Source organism: Lipotes vexillifer, unplaced genomic scaffold, assembly GCF_000442215.2.
Source record: "Lipotes vexillifer unplaced genomic scaffold, Lipotes_vexillifer_v1.1 scaffold559, whole genome shotgun sequence".
Classification (NCBI taxonomy): Eukaryota; Metazoa; Chordata; class Mammalia; order Artiodactyla; family Lipotidae; genus Lipotes; species Lipotes vexillifer.
In genome coordinates, this window is record NW_006781351.1 from 2,479,519 (window position 1) to 2,494,185 (window position 14,667).

At 36.4% G+C, this 14,667-nt stretch overlaps 1 protein-coding gene across 3 annotated transcripts in view; it reads right to left on the reverse strand.

Annotated features, from left to right (window-relative positions):
- The window catches only part of PIK3C2G (phosphatidylinositol-4-phosphate 3-kinase catalytic subunit type 2 gamma), a 324,948-nt gene that overhangs the window by 285,640 nt on the left and 24,641 nt on the right, over window positions 1-14,667 (reverse strand). For all 3 annotated transcript variants that reach the window (XM_007454609.1, XM_007454608.1, XM_007454607.1), the window contains exons 5-7: window positions 9,108-9,210; window positions 4,636-4,706; window positions 227-290 (exon numbers count right to left, since the gene is read on the reverse strand). In XM_007454609.1, the coding sequence (XP_007454671.1) occupies window positions 227-290; window positions 4,636-4,706; window positions 9,108-9,210 (238 nt within the window). The remainder of the gene's footprint in view (window positions 1-226; window positions 291-4,635; window positions 4,707-9,107; window positions 9,211-14,667) is intronic.

A 14,667-nucleotide genomic window follows, 5' to 3' on the forward strand; every position in this document is an offset into this window, starting at 1 on the left:
TTTGTGTGTCCTGTATACACATAGGTCTTTCATAGTACCTATGACACTTTATTACACACATCTGTTTACTTGTCTGTTTTGCCATGATAGAATGAAAGTCACTCAAGTGTAGACCCCCTGCTTTATTAATCTTTGTATCTCCAGAAACTTGCAAAGCTTTAGAAAAAAGAGTATAAAATAAATAAAATCTTATTGAATTAATTAAAGAAGTAACAAAAGTTAATACCTGGGTTTTCAATAGGTAATTCAGGTGGGAGTCATATTTCTTGATTACTGTTGAGAGACATTGTCTGGAATGGAAAAAAGAACTTTGTTTAAAGTTGGGTAGGAAAACTTATATTAACTTTAGCACATTTATCACAAGTTCTGCTTTGTCCATGTTTCTATACCAAACCTGGGTTTAAAAAGGATTACTGTTGACATACTTTTAAATGTCATTTCAGATGGATACCTTATAAACTTGGTATAACTTGGTAGACTACAAACATATTTGAAAACTTTAGAACTCCAGAGAAATCCATGACAACTTAACCAAACCTCTGAAAGACTGTTCATTATATCAAACTACTCTTAATTTAAAATATAAGTTGCAAAGGGATTCATAAGCAGATAATGACAAATAAATTGAGAAATATGCAAAACTTTTCAGAGAATTGCTTTTAGAATTAATGACATATACTTATCATAGATGGTGTTGTCTTTGACACCAAACCTCTGTGTTTTCTGGTATTTTTGCTTTTTTCTCTAAGCTTCTCTTAATGCTTCAGCTTTATCTATACTTAGGTGGAATAGATGTGAGTTGAGCAGAGATTCTTTTGGCTTCACTGTTTAAAATTATTTTCCCATATGTTATTAACTTTCCCTTCCTGTTTGTCCTGAAAACTCCTGAATTGAATTGAATAATCAGTCATACAACACAAAACACAGTGTTAAAAACACACCAATATATTTTACAGTAGCTGCCTTCTCAGTCTTTATTAAGTTACCACTTTAGTTAGACAAAATGCATAGAATATGTAAAAGTCCATGGAGGAGTAGGAAAGGAACTGTGAAAGATTTTGGCTATTGGAGGATTTTAATATAAAACCTCATCCTAAAATTTAAAAAGAAAAAACCCTCAAGAATTCACCTGCTTCAGCACCTTTCTATTAGGTATTATATCTATTTTATAGAAAACTCCTGGGAACCAATGAAGGTATGTGATTTGCCCAACTTCTAAGAGGAAGGCAAGTCAGAGAAGAGGGACACTGAAATCAAAGCTCGCGCCCTCTAGTGCTTGGTCTCATCACATCATAAAGTGGTCTGAGGAAGGCAGGCAGAGTAGCATATTGTATTTCAGAAAGCAAAGTCCTGGGGGGTCACCAAGATGGCGCAATAAGAGATCCCAGCCTCTGTCTCCTCACAAAGATCAATGGATAGCTATCCACGGACAAAAACAGCTCTGGGGAGAGCTCAGGAAACCACCCAAGAAACTTCAGCAACACAGTGGGGAAAAAAAAAGCCCTGAGAATAATTCCATAAAGAGGGAAGAGAGAATAGCTTCATTTTGCCTGCAACAACCCATCCTCCAGGCCAACACTGCTCAGTGCCAAGAGGGAAATCCCCTGCTAGAACGAGTTCCCCTCTCTTGGAAAAGAGGAGTTGGGTGAGCGAGCAGCTTCCCCAGCCTTGTGGGACACTGCATGAAGGACCTGCATTGCTTTCATCTCACCCAGAGACCAGCAAAGCTGAGATGGGTAAAGGTGGCTAGAACAAGGAAGAAGGGCAGGGGCTACCAGCATCAGCCATGCAGTGGGAGTTACCATGGTTCCCAGCCGCCTGCTCTGCAGAAAGCCTCAGTAACTTTCACTACTGAAGAAACCAACAGCCAGCACAGCTGCCACAGACCCCCTGTAGATTTCATTGGTTTTGTTTTCCTCCACTGCACTGCCCCTGACAGACCCTGAGATCCACACTTGGCAGCTAGCCCAGGCCTCAGTGGCTGCTCAAGTGCAAGGTGCAAGTCTATTCCCCATGACTGACCCCTTCCAACAACCCCTCCAGCTGTGCACCTGCGTGCCACTAGCCTGACCTCTGTCACTGACGTCCACTGCCATGTACACATCTGTGGTGAGACCTGGCACCTATGAGAGTGCACACTGACAGCCAAGATCCCCACAGCTGTGTCTGGGGCAGATTTGGCCCTTTCTCCTGTCACTGGTCTGCACCACTGGGCTCATCTGCAGCTAGCCCCCAAGCTGTGCACCTGCACACCCTTGTCCTGACTCTCGTCACTGGCTTTTACTGCTATGCACGTGCCCATGGAGAGAGACTGCAGCCACAGAAGTGCACTCGAACAGCCAGGATCCCTGCAGCTGCCAGTGCACCCACAGTTAGTCCTAACCCTTGAGACTGGCCCTGCCCCCCACCCCCCAACTATATGAGTGTCTGCAGCCAGCCCCTGCCACTCCACAGGCGCCTGCAGCTGGCCCCCCGAGCTGTGAGTATGTACACCACCAGCTCCAGCAGCAACTGCTGCCTGCCCTGGTCTCTAGCTGGTGGACCTGGAGGCACCACTGAGGATCGCAACAGCCCTCGCAGCTACTGCAGATCCCCCCCACAGTGCTTACCAAGGACCACAAGGTTGTCGATGCTGTGGACCCCAGTGACCTGAGCTGCGGAGACATCGTGCCCCCCCCACCCCGGACCTGGCATTGTCTCACAACCCTGCACTTGGTGCCTGTCACCACTAGGCCCAGGGTCACAGCACGTTCCAGTTGGCCCTCGCCTGTAGGTGAAGGTCTTTCCGTACTGAAGCCAGCCCATAAAGTCTGGAAGAGGTGACTGCTTCTTCCTGTATACAGACAGCTTTGCAAGGATACAAGATCACAATGAATCAGGGAAATATAACACCACCAAAAGAATACAGTAAACTTCCAGCAACTGACCCCAAAGAAATGGAGATACAAGAATTGTCAGACAAAAAATTCAAAATGATTGTCCTAAAGATGCTCAGAGGACCACAAGAGAACACAGAAAAAGAATTTAATGCACTTAGCATAACAATACAAGAACAGAATGAGAAATTCAACAAAGAGGTAGAAAACATAAGAAAGAACCAAACAGAAATCTTTGTGCTAAAGAATACAATGACTGAGCTGAAGAATTTGATAGACTAGACCAAGCAGAAGACTCAGTAAACTCAAGGACAGATTTCTTGAAATTACCCAATTGGAGGAACAACAAAAAGAAGAAAAGGAATGAAGAAATGTCTGTTAACTATACTTCAATAAAAAAATACAGTAAAAAAAGAAAAGTGAGTGAATAAATCCTATGGGACTCACAGCCTCCTTTTGTCTCTCTGTGCCCCAGGTAGCAGCCACCTACAAGTCACGGCCCTCCACAGAACAGTTCAAAACAGGTCTCTGATTCCCAGGGATTCCCCAATTTTTAAAGAATTTGTCAGGTTTGATGCCTCTCTCTGCATTTGTTGTGGTGGTAGTTGTTGATTTATAAATTTAGTTTGGAATACAGCCTTTGTTTAATATGCCATTTTGATGGGGACCTATCTGATGCATGTAATTAGCAATACAGTAAAAATTTGGATTAAATTATATCAAAAGTCCTCTTAAGTTTTACCCATTCTATGATTTTATGGTACAAGGCCGAATACTGCGGGGCGGGTGGGGGAGGAGAAAGACACAAAAAAGGGGGAAAAAAAGGAAAGATACGATAGTTTAATGAAAGAACGTGGCCTTTGCAAATTGCAGACAGCCCTGATTTGAATCCTGACTACTAACAAACTGAGCAGCCGACCCCAGGTGAGTTATTTACCCTTCCAGAACTTCAGTTTCCTTGATTCTGAAGTAAGATAATATGTATTGTTATGGGGTTGTGTGGAGAATTAGATGAGACAATGTATACAAAATGTATTAGGACTCAGGAAGTGATAGCTATTATTAATAGTCACTAAAAACAATTTAAACCCATTCTTATATCAGGCTGTGCTTTAGAGATTTATGACATACCTCCCACACTTCCTTTTTTGCTCATTCAACTCAGAACAACTTTAATTCCAGATAAAGGCAGCCTGTAGCACTGATATCTTCTCCCAGGTTAGCTTCCTGATAGGTTTGTTCTTTCAAATAATACATGCATATTTTGAGATATCAGACTCAATTAGGATATGTTCATTTGCTGTCACTTGAGTTTTCCAATTTGAAGTCACACTCCTCTGTTTATAATGTACCAATTATTTTCAGGGTGTTCCAGAAAGGAATTTAAAGCAGGATATGGTGACTTTCAAACTATGGGAATTTAGTTATACAAAGAGCTTAGTGACACATGCACAATCAAATTTACAAAATGAATGAGGAAAAAAATCCTTGAAAATGTAATAACCGGTAGCAGAGATATTTTTAAATGAATGTTAGATTGTTCTGGAAGGTGTTAGCAGCTCTTCAGATGTATCTGAATAGCTGTGAAGAATAGATAATTATTAACAGAATTTGCCAAAGGGAGATATCTATTAAAAGTACAATAGCTCCCACAGTACTAGTGAAAGGACAGTTATTACAATCGACTGAAAAATATTGTGATTTGGCACTTGAGAACTCAGTCAGAAAGTAGTCTTGGAACAGGAATAAAATGTCTTACCTGGATACTTTCCAAATAGGCATAAATTCTAGAAGTTGGTTCAGATAAAACTGGCTGTGGTCATCTTCATGCTGTAGACAGCAGAATATATTCATATTTATAGAGCGAATAGGAACGAATACCAGATAAAAATAGGTCCATAACTTCCTGCTGTCATTTTATTCACCTCTTTTGATAACTCTCATTTATCATTTTAATACTTTGTTTTAAAGACCTTATAAGACTCTCCTCAACTGTATAAGCATTCTTTTCAAAAGTAGAACAGAAAGCTGAGCTTTGGTTGAGGATAAACACCAAGGATAGTTGAAAAACATCCTGCCATCACCAAGGTCAAACATTAATTTCTCCCAGCAGGAAGGCAGTTTTTCAGACACCAGTTCTCCCACATACGTGCACATTTTCTTTACATTTAGGCCACGAATCCGTGGCAGTTTAAGACTTGACAGCTTGCCAGATTGGCCGGCTGACACAGAATGGACTCCTCCTTTTTTCAGATTTTCCATACCTTGCCACCAAAAGGTCAGCGTAAGGGAACCTTCCATCTCATGAACATTCAGTTATGCTAATGAAAGACAACTGATAGGAGTAAATTCCAGGAGTTATCAGATGGCACTGTATTTTTCTCCCAAGATGAGCAGGAACTACTCATCTTAAAATATGAGTCCTCTGGTCCACATGTATGCATGCACACACACATACACACACACACACACACACACACACACACTCACATCATAACTCCTTGATTAGCTCTTCTGGAATGGGCATCCATGAAAACTCTATGCAAGTCTGCAGAAAATGCAAATATACCCCATCATAACTGCACTTTTTCACCACACAGTGACGTTAAGTTTGACGGCTGAATGAGTCCCTCCATGCCTGGGGTGCATGTAATCCTGTATGTCAGTACGCACACAATGTAGTTTTAAAACTGCCTATTAGAATTTCTGACAGAAAACATCAGAAGGAAAACCTTTACATGGCTTAAGGTCAAAGGTAAACTAATTTTTATATTGGGTTGTATTGTGAGAAAGAAGAAAGAAGCTAAGTAACATGGAAAGAATAAGGTTATTGTTATAATACCTTGAGTGCATGCTATGAAAAAAGAATGCTTTGTAGAAATGCTAAGGAGCTTGAAAACATGAGGCTTACTCAGTAGGAATTTACCTCTAGAGTCACTGGCTGATGAAATCTGAAAGTATCATAGTGGTTAAGACAAATTTTTCTGCAGTAGAGAAAGCAAAACTTTAGGCATGGAGAGGACAGTGAAAGGGAAGGGAAAATAGAGAGTGAAAACCAGAGCCAGAATAGAGGTAGTAAGATTTGAAGTGTAGTATTTGGCATTTGCCTTATTTCAGAAGTTAAAACCAAAGTAGCATATAAATAATATGACTTATTTGAATCTTTCTGAATAGCATAATCATATTCATTTAAAAACCACTTTACTTGGCTTCCAGAGATACTTTTGGGGAAGGGGGAATTGTCCATTGTCATACAGTGACTTACAAGAAAAAAATTTTATCTAAAGGACCTCAAAGAGCTGGAGGAAAGTTTGAGCAGTTGTCTGTGGAATATATTGTGCAATTTACTTTTCTCCAAAGGTGAGGGCCATACCTTTGTCTTAAGAAAAACATTAAGGTATTTTTTTCCTTTTTTTCATACAGAAATCTATTGCTGTAAATGTTTTGTGAATGTTTTCTTGAACTAGAAAGAAATCTTAATTTTATGACTAATGTCAACAATATTGGCAATACTTTTGATCAAACTTGAGAGAAAGGAAGAAAAATTTTTTTAAAAGTCTCAGCCATTCACATCACTTCTAATCAAGGCAGGAATTTAAAAATTTTGAAATATAGGCTGATTTCTAAAGACTGTCAACATGTTTTATGAATAATCTCATGGAACATGAATTAAATCACTATATATCCATGTAATAGAAGTGAGTTTAAAATAGAAAAGCCATCTAAGATGAATTGAGCTTTGCAATGCCTTTTACAATTAGAATACTCTGAAATATCTACTGAAAGTTGATGGTGTCAATAAATTTAATAGAATGATAGCTATCATTATATTCCTAATATTATATAAAAAGAATATTATCAAGCCAATTTTATGTTGTTTTACTAGAAAGAAAATTTAATTATTCATAAACGTTTAGCTTATAGCTGAAATTAAGAAAATCATAGATAATTTTGACATTATTTTAAATAATAAGAGAGAAGACCATTCACCATTCCCTTACCATAGATATATAAAAGAAAAAAAATCATTGGTCATTTATTTTAAACATAGCAATTCAGACCATGAAGAAGGGTCACAAATTGATAAACTTTCTCAGTTATATTAAATTAATCAGCATACGATGTCTATTCCTGAAAGAATATTTTATAAAACAAGGCAATTATTATTATTTTTTATTTTCTTCAAGTACAAGGTTTTCAATTGAAATAATAATCTAATCTACTCAATGGGTATTAAAAGTTTACAACAAAAAGTGTATGCATCAGATTGCAACATATACATCATTTTGACATAACACACCAATGTCTATGCTCCTCAATATTTTCAATATCATGAGTAAATTTTTGAAATTTTAAGTGTCTTAACTAACATTAATAAAGTTTTAGAGTTTTTAATAGTAAAAGACTAAAATATCATATAGTCTAACATCCTGTTGTTTTTGCTTTAGGGCTGTTATGAATTAATACATGTAAAGCCCTAATAACAGTGCCTGGCACCTAATATATACTTAAGTATATATTAGGCCCAGACTTTGGGGTATGTGGATAAAGCTGTGGAAAACAAAACAACACCAAAAAAACATATAAAGGTAGAATTTTGACTAATTGCGCTGAAACCACATCTAAGACTTTTGAGTGTAGCCCATAAGTTCTAAGTGTTTTTGCAATATAAATTGGTAGCATAAGGTATGTGAAGACTCACTGACTGGGCTAAAATCCAAGGCCCTCTACTTACCAGTTCCATGAATGTGACCTGAGGAAAGTCATGAGCACGCTGGGATTTAGTGTCCTTATTTTTAAAATTTTTTTGCTGTACGCGGGCCTCTCACTGTTGTGGCCTCTCCCGTTGCGGAGCACAGGCTCCGGACGGGCAGGCTCAGCGGCCATGGGTCACGGGCCCAGCCGCTCCGTGGCATGTGTGAGCATCCAGGACCGGGGCACGAACCCGTGTTCCCTGCATCGGCAGGCGGACTCTCAACCACTGCACCACCAGGGAAGCCCTAGTGTCCTTATTTTTAATAATATTTGACACATGGAATTGTTGTAAAGAGTAAATATGATAGAAATATTAAAGTTTCAGATGTAAAATATATGCTGGATACATATTACATCAAAGTAGTGGAGTTATATGCATTTCAGAATAAACCTTAATTTACATGAAACTGAAATATGTGTGATTTGCTACCAATGTGATAGTTTCTTTTTTCTTTAACAATATGCGACTTCTAAACAAGAGTAGAAATTTGAATTATACATTTTCTCTCCCACCCCCCATTGAAATGAAACATGATAATTTCAGCTTTTTCATCAACACTGAGGACAATTTGAAGACTCTTAGATTTATTAATACTGAGGGTATTAGTTGTACTTTATAATGTTTCTTTGTAGAGAGTTCAGATGCATGGCCCTGGAGCTGTCAACACTGGCTGAGCTGGGTACCAGTTCCAAAAGACATTTCTAAACAACTCTCTTTTGGCCTCATTATGTTATGTTCCACATAGCTATATTGCAACCTAATGCACCACCTGACACTTCTTATGATGAAGCACCTCAGACTAGAAAAAAAAGTCATGCACTGGAAGTCTGTTATCTGATGTAAATGACAGGGTGATGGGATTTTTGCCTGAAGCAGGTAATTGGAAGATTCTACAGATAAAAACTGCTAAAATATCAAAATTTGCTGCATACTGTGCAGTTTGGGTTTGAAGTAACTCAAGACACCACAAAGGGAATGAAATTTATATCTAACACCATGAAACTGTCATTAAAGCACAGTAACCCCTTTCTAAGTAGTTTTAGTATATATATTATGAATATTAATCTGTCCTGATTTAAACTGTGTTGACACCACCATAGTCTTCAGATAGAACAAGAGTTGTGTTATTTTTCTTCCTTCCATGGTTTCTCCTTCACTTTTTCTATTCCATTCATTTCCTGGTGGATTCATGGATAGTATGAATAACATAGCATTAATAAGTTACTCATAAATGATTTTTCAAGAGACTAGTAGATTTATCATACTGAGGTTGCCGTAGTGTGTTCATGTAATTGCTTCAGTCCAATTTGTTAACAGACATAAAGATAAATATTATGTTTCAGTAAATATACTCAAATAAATATGTATTCATTAAACATATTTTAATCACAAAATGGCAACAATCTGTAAGGATGGGAATATTGTCCTTAAAATAATACATTTGCTAATGGAAACCAAAACTAAGAAAGTCTTACCTTTCGAGATAACTTTCCTGGAGATTCCCTATTTTTCTGTAGATTAAGTTGAATAACAGATTTATTTTTCTGAAATATTCTGTGGCTTCCCAAATAGTGATCACTGAAAGAGAAAAAAATACAGTTACTTCCTCCTATAATTTCCCCAAGTATATGTTCTCCTTCCTGACTCCATTTGCTTTTATTTTTGAAACTTAGTCTGGTTAAAAGTTTTATATCTATCCCTAGTTTTATTTATATCTATCTATCTACCTATCTACTATCTTATCTATCTACCTATCATCTATCTAATTTGTATATATATGTATATGGATATATATCTCCTCATATTGTTTTTTTAATATTTTATTTATTTATTATTTATGTATTTTGGCTGCACCGGGTCTTAACTGCAGCATGCGGGATCTTTAGTGGCAGCATGTGACTTCTTAGTTGCAGCATGTGGACTCTTAGCTGTGGTATGCATGCGGGATCTAGTTTCCTGAGCAGGGATCGAACCCCGGGCCCCTGCATTGGGAGCTCGGAGTCCTACCCCACTGGACCACCAGGGAGATCCTTCCTCATATTGTTTTAAATGACAAGATATTACACGTATTTTCAAACGCATTACATTAGAAAATGACTAGACACATTTAGAATAGACATAATAAAGAATACTTAACATATTCAAAGTTACTTTCACCCAGCCATCGCAAAGCTGAGGACAACATGCTTCTGGGAGGTCTAAGTGATGTCACAAAGTGTTTGTGGGGACCACTGTATCAAGGAAGCAGAGCCGTGTGGTAGAAATGTCATTGGCTTTAGAAACAGATTTACTAGCTTTGTGACCTTAGGCCAATTAAACTGTCTGAAACTCAGTATTTTCCTTTTGAGAGTTGGGATATTAATGTCTACATCAAAGGTTTGACAAGCAGATTAAACAAAAAATATCCTTACACATTTCAGAAATTTCTAATGGTGTAATTATATTTTCCCGCTCCCTCCCTCCCTCCCTCCCTCCCTCTCTCTGTAAATATTTCCTAGTCACAAATTAAATGATGAGCAGAATGAATTACTGATTCACCACAGTGTTTAGAATACAATCTGATTCCACCTCTTTTAAATGAAAGGCTTTTATTATATGATCTCCTTTATAGATTTAAATTTTGATATTTATAGTGACTTAGTCATTAAAAAGGATGAATTATGTTAATGTAGCACTTTAAGGATTTTGGTTAAATACGTGAAAGATTTCAGGAGAAAAAAAACATTAAAAATTTGGGGCCCTTCAGGTGATGTATTCATTTATCTGGAAAACCCATTAGATGTTTGGGACCACCTATTTCTAACAATGTCTGACAAATAGAGCATTACTCTGTTGATATCTACTATATTCTCTGTAAATGTTATTTTGACAACTGCTATTTTTTAAGAAAATCCGACACCTATCCATTTTGGTGAGTGTTAGTGTTCACAGCATGTGTTCCCCCTTCTATTCCCATTCCTCCCGTTAGTCTAAACTAGATTCCTGTTCCATTGCTATCCACAGGGCTCTTATATTGTTCCTTGAGTTATTTCTACTGTGAGTCCAGACATAAGACATGGCCAGTGTATTCCCTGAGTTTCTGGAATCATTGATTCCTGCCTTCCTCCAAGGGCCATTCTCATATTCTGTCACATATACTCAGGTTCCTCTCGTTTCATTTCCCCCAACCCTAATTCTTTCCTCACTTAGAATTCTGTTTTCCTCTTCCTATTCTGGGAACCACTTTAAGAGCGGTGACCCACCTTGCTCTCAAAGCTTCCTTTTCTTCAATGTGTTGAAGTCTGAACTCTGGACCCCAGTACAGTGAATTCAGCCTTAGATATGGCTACTGCTTTCCTGAACTACCTTATTTTACCCACCTGTATGTATGTCCCTTAGTAGGCTTACTAGATAAAATAGATGTCCAATAGATATGAATTTCAGATAACAATGAATAAAAATTTTTAGTATAAATACATTTTGTATAATATTCGATCCATAATTATACTAAGAAAAATTGGAATTTTTGAAATTCAAATTTAACTGAATGTTCTATATTTTTATTTGCTAAATCTGTCAATTCAACCCCCTTCTAAAAGTCGGTCCTAGTTCTTCCCTTATCTTTGCCTCACTCTGTATTTGTGCGTGTGTGGCAGGGGTAGGGTCTGGGTAATTATCAGATTTTGGGTAATTAACAGACTTTGGAAGGAATTTTTCCTCTATAAATTTTCTTTTTTTTTTTTAAGTTACATTATAGGAATATAGTCTAAAAGAAAACATTTGAATTGTACTAAATTGTGCAAAACAAAAAGGTTTAAAAATTATTTCCCTTTTTCCAAAATAACAGTTACCAAGAGTTTATTGCACTTTTTTTTATAGGCTGACATAAATGGCCAACCACATACATTTATGTTAAAAATGAGATCAATTTTATTTTAGCTGTGTCTCTAACCTTAGATAAACTTCTTTTAACTTATTTTCTGAGACTTTGCTTCCTAATCAGAAAATTTAAAGTACTCCATTCATAGCAATACCATCTGCTATGTTATTATAGGTTTGTATTAACCATATTTGTTTTTAAATTTTTTTCCTTCATTTTTTGGTATTATTTGAGTCCTGAGTCTCTTTTTTCTCTATCTTTACAGGCTTAGGAGACATAATTAATTTTAATCTTCTACTGGTTACCTAATTTTTTTCTAGTAAAACATATCTTAAATCTTTTCCGTTGCAACCTCAATCATTATTTATATCACACTCTCAAATAAATCTTAGAGCTTAATATGACTTTAATTCGGTTCTCTTTCATTATGCTACAATTGCCCAAGTAGAAATCATTTCAAATTTTTCCCAGATTCTTTTATAATTTACCTGATGAAATCGAGAAAAGTAGTAGATCAGTTGATCCAAAAAGTTATTAGAGATGAGAATTATAAAAAAGACATATCTTAATATACTTTACTTTTAAACTAAAAATAGTTAAATAGCCTGTCAATAAGCAAAGTTTTGTTGCTAGAATAAAGAAAGCTGTTGATATAGGATGAAGGGTCTGTTGATTACAGTTTTGTGCCTTTCTGTCATAAACCAAACCTATAAGTTATTATCTTTAATTTCCAGCTCCAGCTTCTTTAATGAGGAGCATATACTTGAAGTTGAGGAACAACCTGAATGGAGAATTGGTTTAGGTTCCTATGATTATTCTAATCTTTTGAAGTTGTTTCTTCCACACTTAATTCAGCAGTAGTAGTTTTTAATGAGCTATCTGGAATGCATTTGTTGAGTAAAGAGGGATATACAGCTCCAATTTTAGACATTTTTTCAACATAATAACAACTTGCCCGAACATCCCTAATTAATGAGGACATCTTTTCATCTCTGACCTATTATATTTATCACATGAACAGTTTTCATAAATATCTGTTTCTGGACAACTTTATCTATTTCTTTCCAATATTTTTGCTTCCTTTAACTTTCTTATCCTAATGTGATGTCTAGGATGCTTGGCACACTGTTGAATAGTAGTAATGAAAATAGACATCCTTCTCTTTTTCTTGACTTTATAGAGAATGCATAGAATGATTAACAAATACGATATTTACTGTGTCCCTGGTACATACTTTTGTTGTCTGTTTTGTTAATGATTTTTTAAAATTATGAATAAGCTTCAGATTTTATTTAATGAGTTTTCTGCATCTACTGGATACATCATATTGAGAAGATCATTTTTATCCTTGAATATGTTAATTGTATCAGTAGATTTTTCCAATGTATAATTATCTTTACATTCTTGGGTAGATGCATCCATTGGTAGATTTAATTTGCAATTTTTAAAGTTTCTTTTTTCTACATAGCAAAATTTAGATTGGCCTATAATCTGAACGTTTTGTGTTTAATCTTTGTTTTAGGCATTACAATTAAACTAGCCTTGTAAACTGCATACACGTTTTTCTCAGTCCTGGAACAGTTCATATAATTGAGAATTATCTATTCCCTCAAAGTTTGGTGCAATTTGCCTAAAACTTCATTTTCTGCTCCCCACTGCTCTTTGTTGTATTTCACATTTATACTTCTTGAGCTAATTTTGAAATTCATGATTCCTTAGGAAATTGTCTATTTTTTTACAAAGCTGTCAAACAGATGTCCCAAATCCCTTCTATTTTAAATATCTTTTGACATTTACCTGGGAGCTCTACAATCCGTTTGCAGTCGTTTTTTCCTTTGTGTGCTATATCACTCTTTCTTGTTTTACAAGAAGGATTTTTATTAATATTTTTTCCTGTCATTTCAGGAGAATTTTGGTGGGCTGGTGGGTGTATTCGCATTTTCAGTCTAATGTATTAATCCAGTTCTGAAGATATATAATTATCGTTTTAATTATGGGAATAGTTTTGCATGACGAGAGAGCTCAAAAACTGGAAAGGAAGGACTTTTCTGGTCCAACTCTCTCATTTTGCAGGTAAGGACACTGGGTTCAACCAAGTAAGACCAGAGATTAGAACATAAATATTTGGAGTAAATATAGCGTACTTGAAGTTTACTTATAGATTCAAGCATTCCTGTTACAATGTGATACATGTGTTTCTTCTCGTAAAAGGGGGGATTGAGGTGTTCTGCAAATTGTGGACTAAAAATAAAAGATCTCATGGGAAAATAGGGCTGGAAGAGACCACTCAAATCAATACAAGTCTCTAAGCAGAGTGTGTGGGCTTGTGCACACACACACACACACACGCACACACACATTTGTACAAAAAGACACATCTAATTTCAAAAATTTAAAGATATACTATAGTAAATAACAGACCTGGCTTTTAAAAATGTCTTTAGCTTGGTGGAAGAGGATATAAGAAAGTTTTCTGATGCTGCTGAATATAGAGATGAGGGCAAAATGTACAAAAATTGTGGAGAATTCTTCAATAAACATTTTCAAGACAGAGCCTGAAGCCAAGTTGAGGAAAAAACTGCATGTTGGGTGAATGGTCACTGGTCATTGGTATACTACTGTCGCCCTCAGCAGCTTCATGTGTACTTTGCATTCAGCCACTGTTACTTAGTGGATCAAAACATTCATATGCCAGAAAAATTTACCAGTATGAAGGTGACTACTCTGAATAAACTAATTCATGTTACAGAATTATGTCATATTGCAGAAGAATTTGTATTTGGTACATCTTTTTTTGCGGTATCATGTCTAAAATACTAAACAGTCCTTTTTGTGTGTGTTAGCAATAACAAAAACTATTACTGTGCTATGTCCCTTAAGATTAAGTCTCTGATGTTATTGAAAGGACTACAGATCCTCCAATAACCCTCACACTTTCTAAGAGCTGGAAAGTACTGTTCACCACTTTGCCATAACTCTGTTTGGCAAGACCACCATTTTGATTAATTTGTCTTTGATGATCAAGGGCTACACTATCCAATATTGTAACTCTTAGACAGTTATGGCTACTGAGCACTTGCAATGTGGCTGTCTGAATTAAGACGTGCTGTAAGTGTAAAATACACACTGAATTTTGAAGACTTAGCATAAAAAAGGACTAGAAAACATCTCAATAT